The sequence below is a fragment of the Camarhynchus parvulus genome, chromosome 15, assembly GCF_901933205.1.
Source record: "Camarhynchus parvulus chromosome 15, STF_HiC, whole genome shotgun sequence".
NCBI classification, from domain to species: Eukaryota; Metazoa; Chordata; class Aves; order Passeriformes; family Thraupidae; genus Camarhynchus; species Camarhynchus parvulus.
Genome location: NC_044585.1, coordinates 10,956,291 through 10,970,148, shown reverse-complemented (window position 1 = coordinate 10,970,148; position 13,858 = coordinate 10,956,291). Strand labels below are relative to the sequence as shown.

General features: G+C 41.8%; 1 protein-coding gene across 2 annotated transcripts in view; it reads left to right on the top strand.

The window, feature by feature from the left end:
• Window positions 1-9,590, top strand: part of MLXIP (MLX interacting protein) — a 43,113-nt gene extending 33,523 nt beyond the window's left edge. For both annotated transcript variants that reach the window (XM_030958643.1, XM_030958642.1), the window contains 5 exons: window positions 1,246-1,344; window positions 2,513-2,640; window positions 3,643-3,766; window positions 4,353-4,482; window positions 4,979-9,590. In XM_030958643.1, coding sequence (XP_030814503.1) covers window positions 1,246-1,344; window positions 2,513-2,640; window positions 3,643-3,766; window positions 4,353-4,482; window positions 4,979-5,100 — 603 coding nt within the window. In that variant the 3' untranslated portion in view covers window positions 5,101-9,590. The remainder of the gene's footprint in view (window positions 1-1,245; window positions 1,345-2,512; window positions 2,641-3,642; window positions 3,767-4,352; window positions 4,483-4,978) is intronic.
• The last annotated feature ends 4,268 nt before the right edge of the window (window positions 9,591-13,858 follow it).

Here is a 13,858-nt window from a genome sequence, read left to right as displayed (position 1 = left end):
GCACTGGAAATCTCAGTTCTGCTCGTGAACCTGCATTTCCTGTGGTTTTGGGCAACCACTTCACTGCTTTATTACATTGCTTTCCTCCGTTATAAAGTGGGGTGATGGTGAGCTGCTGCCAGAAAGCCTCACTCTTGCAGGAATGGGTTCTCAAAGTGCAAACTCTGTTAAAGAAGTTCCTTCATCCCAGGTTTCCTGTGGCAGACTCCCAGGAAAAAGCAGTAATTGAGTGGTGCAATAGGAACACCTTGGGCTGCTGCTGCAAGAGAGAGACTCAGAACAAAGAAATCCCTGGGCTGTTACAGTTTTGGTCTCTGTACCTCCTTCACACACCTGACACACACCTCTGTGTGGAGTGGGGTTTTCAGAGTCATATCTGGAGTAGTTTTGTTCCTTCCTGGATCCTTTCTGTGTGTCCCTGCTGTGGCTGTGACACGTGTAACATCCCAGGGATGATCCCTGGCTGTTCCAGGCTCCAGCTGAGCTGGGCAGGAGCCACAGGGCGGCGGTGTGGCCCCAGCTTTGCGAAGGGATCTGCCGGCTGCTCCTTTGTCCTCGCAACTCAGAGGCCTTGGAATAATCTGGTATTCCCAGTGCCTGAGCAGAAACTAGAGCTCCTTTTCTTTCCTATCTATCAAGGGCACCAACCTTGGAAGCTCCTGTCAGTGTTTAGGTAGCTCCCCAGCTCTGGGATTCAGGGGCTACAGGGTCCTCCTGTGCGTAAAAAGTCCTGCCAGTTGTTTTCTTTGTTACTGATGGGGAGGTATTTCTGCCACAGCCTGGACCAGCTCTGGGTCTACTGATCTTTGTACTTTTGTTAATATAAATCCTAAATATTTTACTTCCTGATAACACAGCTGAACTTAGAAAGATGTGGGGGGTGTCCTTTTCTTTCTGCTAAAGCACTCCACAGACAAATGGTATCTTTCAAACCTTTGTGTGCCTTGCTGGCAAGTAACAAATCATGTGCATACTGTACAAGAACCTCCAGGTAATATAGTATCTTTCAGATTTTCTCCTTGCCATCCTGGCGTGTGATGCTTAAAATAGGTGCAGATGTTAGAGGTGAGTTGGTCCACAAACATACTGTCAATTCATTATTAAGATTCTGGAGAGTCATTCCAGGGTAGGCCATGAATGCCAACAAGTCAACAAACATGACACTGAATTTGAGTAGCTGAAATAGTCATAGCAGTGAAACAGTAAAGGAGAACAGCACAGACTGAGCTGATTTTATTTATGCAGAACCGAAGAATGAGACATCTTTCAGAACAAAAACGAAGGTCTAATATCAAGATTGGTTTCAGTGCTCTGAACAGCTTGGTGTCAGCCAACTCCAAGTCGGTAAGTACTGCAGCAGCACTTACAGCTTGATGTGAAATGTAAGAAAGATCCATTCCAAAAGTCTTGTTAATAAATGTAGTGATTTCACTGCTGAGTGGTCAGCTGAGCATAGCAGAGAACACACTGCTGGAACACAGCAGTGAGCAGAGGTAGAATGGTGAAGCTCAGGTAAATTCCTAGGATTTCCTACACCATTGAGATCTCTGCCTCCCAGCATGGTCAGTTCAGATGATTTGGAAAATCTCATTAGGACTCTTTACACCACCCAGCTATCTTTAAGAATCAGGGCCTTTTTTCCCCCTTTCACCTGTCATTTGTGCTTGGGTTCACAGAGAAAAAAAATCCCAGGTGATTTCTCGATGTCCAATGACTTTGTCCAGACGAAAAACTTACTCTGGCCACACCAGTTAACTTAGTTCACTAAATTGAAATATAGATATATCTGCACTACAAAATTTTTAGTGTCCTTTAGATACCAGTGGCTTTGAAACATGCAGAATATGAAAGCTTTTTGTGCAGAATGTTGATTCGTTTTTATAGTTCTTATAGTTTCAGAAATTTAGGCAATATGTTGTCAGAATTTCACTTCCTGGCTTGAATAGCCTATTTGAAAGGAAGTCCTTTTTGAAAACTCAGCTTTACTGAAATGTCTGGTTATTTTATTTCTCAAGTACAGATTTTTAATTGGTTCCTCCAAACTGAAGAGTATTATTATCTCCTTTGATGGGTCCTTCTATTTAATAACTCCAGGTTTCCCAAACGAAATAATTTATATTATCAACTTAAAGCAGCGCTTCTACCAGCCCTATAAATCTGTCTGGAGATGTAGCACATACTTCACTACTTAAGTAAAACTGTAAATATTTTTAAGAGGACAGATAATGAAATAAAACATTTTAAATTATTAAAATACTTCTTTCAACAAAGTAGCAGAATTGTAATTTATGGAAGAAGACAATCCCTACAGCCACATTTTTGTACTGGAGTTTGAAGAGGATTCAGAGAAACGCAGAGTTGAGTATCTGAAGTGTTTTGCTTTGCCTGACCCTGTGCTTTTACACACAGTGAAGGAAAATTAAAAAGTGCTGGAGTGCAGGTTAGGAGGCCAAACTCATCATGAACCTCAGGTGATTGCAGGAAGTGAGCTGTGTGTCTGTGTTTGGCCTAGATCAGCCACGCCATCACACTCCAGAAGACAGTGGAATACATCGCCAAGCTGCAGCAGGAGAGGAGCCAGATGCAGGAGGAGACCAGGCGGCTCCGGGAGGAGATCGAGGAGCTGAACGCCACCATCCTGTGAGAACAGGGAACTCCCAGGGACCGAGCAGCAGCTCCAGTGGTGCCAAACAGCAGGGAGGGTGTGCTCAGTGCCACACCAGGGAGCAGATGGGTGTTGGACAGAGCAGAGCTGCTGTGGGATGGGCACTGGTGCAAACTGTGGATTTTCAGCAAGCTCTGAGCACAGAATGCACAACAGTGGCAGTGTCAGGGAGGATGTGTCAGAATAGTTCTGAGAAGAATTCAGTGAGGATGTTTTTATAAAGCTCATTGGTTATTGAACTCTCACTCTTCACAATGGCTTTGCTGCAGTTTTCTTCTCAAATGCAGTCAGTTTTTATAGAGTATTGTGATTGAGTACATAAGACACACAACTTGGGCTCCAGGAGTTCAGCCACTGGCTGAACATAATTGATGATAAATCACTTCACCTTCCCTGTGAAGTGCCTCAGTTTGCTCTGTGGGTTTATGATTATGTACTGTTGCAAAGCATATTGAGAACTGCACTGGCTTTACTTCCATCTGCAGAAATTTTGAGCTTAGGCATGATGTTAAAATTAGCACTAAATCAAAATATTTTTATTTTTCTTGCAAAATATAATCAAGTTTGCTGAGTTTTATTTTAAATTGATCTGTTTTATAAGAATCTCCATTACATTTTCTTCTGTAACATTGCTTAGGAGTAACTGTAATTTTTTCCTTGACTCGTAATGTGGCTTGTCCTTAAGGAATGCCCAAAATTACTTTTTTCTATGCTATACTTTGTTTTCAGTTTTGTTCTTTGTATCCAGAAGTTTTTCTGGTAGCTTGATAAATCACTTTGCTGTGTGAATATAGACCAAGTTGTTGGGGAAACAGTTTTTATTCCTGACTGGAGCAGTTATACTCTGGGGGCAACAAGCACTGGGAAGCGCCTCCAGCAGAGATACCAGGAATACACACTTATCTCCTGCTGCAGTTTAGTCTGGAAGAGAAATGTGTCGTTTTTGGTGAGATTCTAACCTCCAGACATCTTCCCAGTTCTTGCCAGCAGCAGCTCCCTGCTACCGGGGTTCCCGTAACGCGGCAGAGGTTTGACCACATGAGGAAGATGTTTGATGAGTACGTGAGAAGCAGGACCCTGCAGAACTGGAAGTTTTGGATTGTATCCTTTTATACCAACCTGATGAACTTGGGCTTTGGTACTGGTAGTTTTAGAGCCAAGAACTTGGGATTCTGATGCTGTGACTTTAAGCTGAGTTACTTAAATAGTAAACATCCTCAGTTTTCATCCACATCTGCATGTGGATATAGATTCTTGCAGACCTTGTTCACCTCAACATGTGGGAGGTAACTGCAAAGTAAAATGCAATACAGAGGCAAGGTTTTCTTGCTAGGTTATTGTACTGCAAGAAACCTTTTGTGGGCTCTGCTGTAACTGCAGCTCTGGTTGTCTTTTGGGAAACGTATGTAGACAATAGCAAAGATTTCAGGGTAAGAAAAATTACAGTTACAGAAGCTGTTCAAAAACCTGCACATTTCCTTTTCCTTTTTTCCTCTTCGGGTCAGTGTGAAGGAATTTTGCTCTCAGTCTTAGCATTAGAGACTTAAAATACAATTATTTCAATATTGCAATCCCTCTGGCAGTTGAAGTCCATTTAGAAATCCAGTGTTTTCTCTGCCATAGCCTTTGCCATAGAATGTTTTGAACTCCCCCTTTGTTGCCTCCCTTAACATTTGATGGTTTGCAGTTCAGCATTATTATAAAGCCATTGTTTGAGTCCTTCAATGGGATGGTTTCCACAACAAGCTTTAAGGATCTGAACGAAACTGCACTGGCCTGGTTGGATCAACACTGTTCTCTTCCTGTTCTGAGGCCAAGTAAGTGAGGTTACATCCAGCAGCTCTTCAGATCACAGAAAGTAAGATATAATAGCATTTCTTAAAAGTCAGAGTATGACAAAGAAAGCACATGATGCTGAATGTGGCTTTCGCTTCCTTTTTGTTAGCTCAGTGAAAAAATAAGGGCCTCTTCTGAAGGCTCTTCAGAAAAAAAATTGTTGAATATACCAGAATTTGTTGAATATACCAGAATTTAAACAGTCTTTTACTACATTTAAATTTCAAAAGCTTGGCTCTAGTTGGAGTATGTTTGGCAGTGCGATTTATCTCATAATGAGGGAAGACCTCTGAGATTTGTATTTAGCTTTGGAGTGACCTTCTGTTTGGGCATCTCTGCTTGATTTCTTTCCCTCTTGCCTTTCAGCAAGTATTTAATTTACATTTATAGCTGTCAAGGGGTGCTCTATTTTGCAGAAGAAAGATCAGTCAGATGAATAGCTTTTCCTGATGTTTTCCTGCCTTTTTTTATTCCTAGTGGTGCTGAACACCCTGAGGCAGCTGAGCAGGAGCACCTCGATCCTGTCGGACCCTCAGCGGCTGCCGGAGCAGGCGCGCGAGGCCGTGACGAAGGTGAACAAGAGAGCTGGGGACACCTAACAACCAAAGACACTGAGGTGCTTGTCCCAGGGGTGGAGACCCTGCCAGGCCCTGCCTGCCCAGGCTCCTCCAGTCAGTGCACTTTAGAAAGGATTCTCTCCATCACCAGAGACATTGTTCAGGGCACCTGGCCCTGCCTTGAGAAGAGGTGCAGGTGATGCAGCGTTGTCAGAATGTTTGGGTTCCTCTCCAGTGCTGTGCTGTGCTCTGTCATGTGAGAAAAAACACCAAGCTCAGGTAAACTCAGCAGGTTTGAGCCCTGCAGGCAGCAATAGATCTCCATCAATGCATCCTTATGCAACTAATGGAATGCCCTCAGTTCTCTGAAGTGTAAATCCTGTACACCAAGGAATGTGCTCTTCAAGGGGAAAAAATACTTCTGATTTCATGAAGCAAAATGTGCTTTTTGTTTTGTTCTCTGGTATTTGGTTCCATGTGTTTTACTTGAATAGTGAAAATTGTTAAATAGGATCATATGAAAAACCAAAGGAGAAGAAAAATCTGTCAGTGATGTCAACTCATGGCAAAAATACTAGAATTAAAATCTCAGGCTGTGTTTTGTGTATTTTTATTTTAATGAGTGTATCATTGCATTTGATCAGTTTCAAGACGTGCTTTATTTTCTAGTAAATAAAGTAGCTGATTTTTATTTTTTTTATATAGCCATTGCAAGGGAGTAGCAGGCTGTGCAGTAAGTGCAAGAAAGCAGTTTTAGATTGTATAAATTCTGCAATTAGGATAAATACATGAATTTATATCAGCTTAATCAGTTAACTGTTTTCTTGCACTCTGCACAGTTCAGCTGCCATCCTCACAAAATGTGCACATATAAAACACATCCATGCGTAAATGTAGTAGCACTTCAGAGACAAGAATTGAGTTTGTAATGTTAAAAAATTGGCTTTTTTATTATCTCAGAAGCTATATCAAACCACAAAGACTTGCAGTCAGTTCTTTGCTTCTTTGTCTTTTTTTTGCTTCTTTTTGCCTTCTGTCTGAAAAACCTGAAGGACTTTGCTAGGCCTGATCTGATGGGAAGGTTCTGTTCAACATGAATTATAGAACATGTAAAAATAAGTTTTAAAGTCAAAATATTGCATAACATTTTTCTGTGACAATCTCAGCCCATCCTGTGCTCTGCTGCAGGTAAACTGAGTCCTGTTCCAGCAGTGATTGTGTATCCTGGGACAGCACTGGGATGTTCATTCCTGCTGATTGTTCATAGTCTGGATGGTCCCATGGCCCTTGTAATTCCACTCATAACTTGATCCTGATTGTTCAGAGCTCTGCAAAGGTGGGAACACCTCCCTTGAGCAGTTTTCTTCCAGTTCCAAGGGCAGGCTGCAGGTGCTGTGCAGCCTCTCACAGTGGGAAAATGAGGAATAACTGGAGCACTTGGGGGTTGCACACTCTGAAGTGGGCCCAGTGGGTTCTCCCTGGGGAAAGGAGCTTTTCTCAGCATTGTCCCCATTCTCCTCCACTTGGTGGGCCAGAGTTTGGAAGGAAACAATGGGCCTGGGGAGTAGGGCTGAGCACAGGTGGAGGTTTTGCTCTTGTTTCTCTTTTGTCCTGAGTTCTTGCAGCTAATGGCTTTTCTTGCAGAAAAAAGCTTTCCCTTTGCTTCTGTGAGAGCAGCACTGTGGGAAGGACAAGGCACAAAAGGTGAGCCTTTCCCTGCATGGAGGGACTGAGGACTGAAGGGGAAGGCAAAATGACAATTTTTTACCAACACAGCTTCCTCTCTGCAGGCTGGGTTGGGGGACATGCTTTTCTTTCTCTTTTTTTACAGTAGATTTGACAAATAATTTGAAGTTTGTGGCACATGTGAAAACCTGTGTCCCTGTCACAGAAGCAACAAAATTTCAAGTCTCATCCAAGGAATGGTGTGTAAAGGTTGTCATAGTAATTAAATAATAAGTAGATTTTCTGGAGGGATCCATTCCCAGATTATTCATTAGGTTGTAATCAATTAAGCAATATTCTTTTGGATACATCTGGGTAAGAAGTGTTAAATAAGAAAATAATTTTTTATATCAGTGCTTTCAATCCTCCTATTTTTATCACTAGTTGTGAATTGGACTCCAGTAAAATCATTTTACACTGTGATGAGCTGGGGATTCCCTTATGTCCTTTCCTTGGAAAGGACCTCACTGTTAAGAGCATGTGTGGGTTTCTAGCAAGAAAGCAGCAAGGCACATTGTCCAAGAGGTTTTGCTGACCTTTTCAGATGAGCAGATTCTCTAATGCCTCCCCTGCTTGTCAGCAGTGATGGTGTGTGATTTTTGCCATTTCTGGTATCGATGACGTGGGAGTTCTGTCCCAACAATCACAATGCAGTACAGTCATCCTTCAGGGCCCTGGGGGATCTGAGAACTGAGACCCTGACATCCCAGATCTCACTGAATGGATTGGAAACTGAAAGCAACCTTAAACGATCAGCAGAGGTAATTCACCTGAACTGCCAAAAACTTTGTCCATTCACAGTTTTGATGTGGATGGAAAACTCATCCATTAGATTGCACCATGAGCTGGTTACAATTGGAGGGGAAGTGCTTGTTTAACAAATTGTGGTGCAGAAACAAACTCAAAGCACTATTAAAAAACTGCAAATCTTAAAGAGAAAAAAATTGAGTATTTCTTACTTAGGCAAGAGTGTAGGAGGGAGGGAAGGAAAAGTGAAAAGATACTTTCCACTAGTGCAATTACCAGAAATGATGTGGCTGCTCTTTGAAGCAGTGGTTCAATATGTTCTTGTCACCCTGTTATTGCAGATCAGAATTCTTTTAGCAGTCAGCCTTGTGAGGAGAGTGATTTCACTTCATTTGGAAACACAGGAGGAAAAAAGCTGGTTTATGTCTCACATCTGAACAGTAGAACCACTAAAGATTGGTATGGAAAGAGATGGACCATGTATGTATTAGTTTCTGCATAGTTTTCCACTTTGATTTATGTTTAAACACCTTAGTCTTTCTTTCTTTACCCATGGAGGAATTTAAATACTTTGTATTTTTCAAAGTTTTGTAATTTAAGCACTCTGATTTCCTCAGTGTCACCAAAGTAAGCAAGCCAAACACACAGTGCCTAAAGTCTGCAAAGAATTGCAGGTGCTGCACATCTGTCTGGTGCTAAACTTTTGGAGAACCCCCAGATAACTGAATACAAGTTGTATTCTGTCAAATGCAACATGTTTCACTCAGTAAAGGAGTGGCTAAATAACTTATTTATGGCCTGTGATATGCACAAAGTCAAAATGGGATTGTCTGCTGGTTCCTTCTGACCTGCAATTGTATTAATTGGTATATTGTAGATGGCCCCACCCCAAAAACAAATTCTGGAGAACTGGGGCATGATCTGGTGTAGTTATTAGCTTGTATTGTAGTTATTGGCCTCCTTTTAACAGGAGGAGTAAGGGGTGAAGGTCCAGGAGCAAACAAGAATTGAAGGAATTTCTGAGGAGGAGGATCAGAGACAAGTGTACACTTCACCATGACAGTCTGATCTCTGCACAAAACCAAAGGATTCTTGGTTAATACCATTTGACCTGACTGGAATGTTCTTCCATGCTTTTCTAGACCCCTGGGGATGGGGGGGGTACCAGAATGTTTCCATCTGTGCCTTAGATCTTGGTGTCCTGTGTGCATTTGATTAATCATAAGTCATCCATTGTTCCCCCTAAAATGATGCTGTGTGGAAAATTCAGAGAATGGAGGAAGTGGGGCTTCCCTGGCTTTTTAGAGGGTTTTATCTGTGTGGCATTACTGTGACTCTTTCAGACTAAGGTTGTGAGTAACTGTTTCTATGCTTGGAAAAAATTGCATCTTCCCTGCTGAATCCACCACCCCTCTCCACTACCATGTGCAGGAACATTTGTGCACACATGGACGTAATCTCTGCTCTGCCAAACCCAGCAAACAGGCAAGGCCTTAAACCTCTTCATCTGAGATAGAAAAAGATGTCTTTGAAAAGACAAAGGGCTGTCAAATGTATTGGAAACCCGCATCCCTTTGTATCTTCAGGTTTTTTTACATTCCTCTGTCTGTGTGTGTGTGTTTGTGTTCACATGTGGTAGAAGGGACAGGGACACGTAAATTTAGTTTAGTTTGCTTTTAAATCCCGAAACTCCTAAAAAGGAGTTTGAGAACAGGAGAGGGAAGCTCACTGCAGAAATGTTCAGTAAGATAATGCTTACTTGAAGGCTGTTTCACTTTCTCAGTTTCTGGAGTGGATAGTTCTTGCCTTGATGTTGTCAGCTAGAAGGTACTGCTGAAAATTGAATGGGTTTTTCACTGTTTACTCCTTTTTCTTTCTGTTTTTTTTTTTTTTTTTTTTTGCTTCTTCTTCCCACCTTTATTGCATGGAAAACTGTCACCCTAGTTTTTTAAGATTTTCTAAGCCTTCTGATGTTGACATTCTTGTAGTGAGCTTTCTCACACACTTTCTGTAAATAACTCATTGTTTTGCATTCCTTTATAGAAGAAGAGAGAGTTGATGGACTGTTGGTTTGACCAGTGTCATTGGAGAGGTGGCACTGTCACCCTCCAATCCGCTGTCACTTTTAGAAAACTATAAATGTTGGAGTCAGAAATTAAACTACCCTTTTTTTCTTTCACCTTGAGAACAGTGTTGTGCTTGTGTTCTTTCGTGTCCTATGGTGACAGAAAACCACCAAAAAACAAAAGGCTGATGACATCCAGTTCAGGGATTCAGTCACACCAGTCTGGAGGACTGTGGACATTTGTTGATAACTTCTAGAAGTTTTTTAAATTAGGTGACATCAGGAGTTTTTCTATTACTTCTCAGTTTATACACTTGAGGTGCAGAGGAGATTAATTGGTTTGGGTTTGTTTTTTTTTTATATTTCCCACAACATCGGTTAAAATTTTCTTTGGTTTCATTCTTGTTTGGATTTTCTGCTCATTTACTGTGTAGAGCAGAAGTGGCAGAACCAAACTGTAGCTTTATCTGTAAAACTTGAATTCTTCAGTTACAATTACAGGAACTTCAGTTACAATGAAACACACCTTTGGTATATAATGGAATTAATTTCTAGCTGCTGTCTGAACTTTTTCTATCTGAACTTTTCCAACATGAATAAGGTTTTCAGTCAAAAAATATCAATGTTATGAGCAAGCCTTTTAACAATACAATGAATAAATAGATTGTTTTCTTCTTCTAACCTTGTATTTAAATGTGTTTTAAGTGAATGGAATTCATTCTTGTTAAGAAAAAATGACAAAAAAAAAGCTTGAAGGTATGAGGACTTCAGGTTGTGCTCTTGCTTTGCTTAGGTTTCCTGTTCTGTTGCATGACAACTTCTGTTGTGCTGTTGATATGTAGCACTTTTCAGTAGGTCTGTAAAATTGTGCAATGCATTTTTTTATATTTACAACCAAAACAATAAAGGATATTTTTTGGAAGAAACTGCTTTTAATGCCTTTGTTTTCTGACTGGAGGTGAGGAAATGGTAAGCAGAATTATTCCTGGACCAGGGTTGGCACCTTGGCGTCCTTTTTACAGCTCTAAAAGGTGACAAGAGCTCATTGCCCTGTGAACAGTGCTGGAATTACCTTTGGATCTGTTTGTTTGTTATTCCCAGAGCAGGGCTCTGTATTCTCTGTGGAGTTTTGGGATTGATGTCAGTGTTAGGCACTGAGCTACTTAAGTCCATTTCAAAATGAAATTAATAAATCTGCCTTTAATGACTGATTTTTGTTTTTCTCTGGTAGGACACTCCAGCTCTCTGTGCTTCAGTTGTCAGCTCCCTGGCATTTTGGATTTTCTTGCCTAGTGGAAGCAGCAGTGAGGCTCTAGTTGAAGTGAAAGGTAATAGAAGAGTGAGAAGAAGGATTTTATTTTAAAATCACCGCACAAGTGTTTTTGCTGGTTGATGTTATCCTTGTGATTGGTGCTTTTGATTTGATATTTCTCATGAGAACTTCTGATGAGTCAGGCCTGCAGTTCCAGGAGGTACAGCAGGGTTCAAAACCCCTGCATTTATTTTTTCAGAAATCACAAGCTTGATCTCACATAAAGCATTTTGGTGGGACTGAAGAGCAGTGCTATTTCAACAGTGATAAACCAACTCTTCAGCCTCCCTTCACTCTTGACCAAGCACTACAAATGCCAGAGTTATTGCAGTGATGCTATCAAAGCTCTCTGGGAGGAAGCTGTGGCTGCAGAGCACTGTTTCTGTATTACTGATTTAGTGGTGGTTTCAGGGAGGCTACTGTAACTTCAGCTGAGGTGCCAAAAGAGTTTGTGAAGTGGTTTCTTTTTGTGGCTGGCACTGCTAATCCTTGAACACTGCCAAAAGTGGACCTGCACTTGCTCTGTGGAAGTGATGCCAAATGAAATCACTGCTGTAAGTGATTTCACAGCCCAGGGCTCTCTTTATTTCTAAAAGAATGGAATGGAATGCTCACTGTATTTTTATTTCTTTATTTTAACCTGTATTTTCCCTCAGGAGCTCATCTCTGCACTTTCTCCAGGAGATGGGCAGACAAGGAATGGTTATTTGGGTGCTGGGGAAGTTCCCTGTGTGCAAACCCAGAAGAGCCCCTGTTGTCATCCAGAGAGATGTTTAACACCAGAACAAGGTGTGTGTGTCACACCCCCAAAGCTTTTCCACCACCAAATGGAAACAAACCCAGGAAGGATGAGACTCATCACATCCCTGGGTCCTGCTGCTCCCTTCTGACTCTCCTTACAGAGCCCATCTGTGGCTTCTTCATCCAAACCCTTCATTCCTCACAGGCATCAAAAACTTTGTTTTCAACCGGGATAAAAGGGGAACTGCATGTCAGGAGATCTTTGCTGGTGACCAAATCATGATCACAGCAGAGATGTTCCCTGTGGCACAGGTTTATCCCCCAATCTGCAGCCCTCCAGGGCTGGGGAGGATTTATGTGAGCCTGGTAACCCTGCATCAGGAAGGCCACAGGGCTGCAGGTGTTCTCTCAGTGCTCTGCCTGGGGCTGGTGCCTTTTCCTCTCTGCACTGACTGTCTGAGTGTTCCCCCTGGGGAAGAAAACTCTTCTGTCTCAGGTAGCTCTGAATGTTCCCCCTGGGGAAGAAAACTCTTCTGTCTCTGGTAGCTCTGAGTGTTCCTCCGGGGAAGAAAACTCTTCTGTCTCAGGTAGCTCTTCCCATGATGTGAGTTTGGACAGACCTTCTGACTCACTTTGACATCTCAGCACTGCTGAGGAAACATTTCCCTTTCTAGGGAAAACACTTTTGTTGAGCTATTTATATCTTCAGAAGGTGAAACAAAAGCCGTGCATGGGAGAGGAAACCACAGGGAGCAGCCCTGTATAATCCTCTGGTTCAGCAAGGCTTAAGTGGTTTGTCAGTCCTTCACAGTGGTGATGTTTAAGCCCTCGGGGTGTGACTGTTTTCCTCCTCTGAGAGGTTTTCTGACCGCACCTGCAAAGGTCAAGCAGGTGTTGCTTCAGCCCTGGGGATAAGCACAACCCCAGGCAGTGATTTTTTTTTCCAAGCCACTCTTCTTTTTATATTAAAAATGGAGGCTAGGAGGTTGGGGTTTTACCTTCTTCATTGTCACCACTATGTGACATCTCCACAGTTGTGTCTGAAATGGGCCCTGTTTGGGAGAAATTCTTCCCCTGGCTCCAGCAAGGAGCTTGGTCCCTCAGTTCCTCTTGGGAAACTTGAGTGCTTTTCCAGGATCCCCCTTCAGACTTTTGGGGGGCTGGCAGTGTAACTCTGTTGATATCAAACCCACTTTTCCTGGAGAAGTCTGAGCAGAACAGGGCCAGTGCAAAATATATTGTAAAAAAGAATTAGTAAAAAAAGAATCCAGCAATATTTGTTTTATTTAATATTTTAATTAAGTTCCAGTTTCTATCCGAAGGTGGTAACAGGAAATGAGTAATGCCATTCATTTACTAAGTAGCAAATAGATCCTTCTCAGTATTAAAATATAGAAGTTTAAAATATGAATAAATAAATATATAAACTAATTGCTTAAATAGATTTATAAAAATAGATGTGCTGTATAAATTCATAAATAAAATTCCCTGGTAGAGAGAGAAGTACAAAATCAGCCTGCTGACAATCAACTTTTCTTTTGAAAAACAACTGCAAGATAAAAATATAAATAACATTAAAATTCCTGAAATTATACTTTGCTTATATATGTCAGGGCTGGTTAATTAAATTACTTTGACTCACGTTAGTCCATCCTTATTATGTGCTGTTGCAAATAAGACAATATAAATAGTTTTATAATAAATACATTCAATAACACATTCATCCTTTAAATATTAAATTAAACTGGATTATATAGGTATAGAGCATAGCAAGTATATTATCAATGGCATCAAACTGATCTCATAACCCCTGGTAGGTCTCATTTACAGGGACCTCTCTTCAAGTTATTTTTTCATCCTGGCATGTCAAACTGCTGCCTCAGAGTACAGCCTTTCTGTGAGTTGCATGATGTCCTCATATTTCTTTAGAACCCACCAGATGTAGGTTTTTGTGTCTGCCTGGCTCATGGAGTGGCCCTGGGGCTGCAGCTGGGGCAGGTGCTGGCTGCTGCAGGTGTAGAAGGCAGTGCCCTGGCTCAGTATGGTGCCCAGCTGGTTGAGGTTGGCCCGGACCAGGTCCTTGGAGCTCTCGGTGCAGAAGGTTTCTATGTCAACTCCCAGGCTTTTCAGAGCATTCTGGATGTGGTGCAAAGCACAGCAGTCTGCCTGGAAAGCTGGACATGTGGGGATTCTGTCTGCCATGTCTCTGG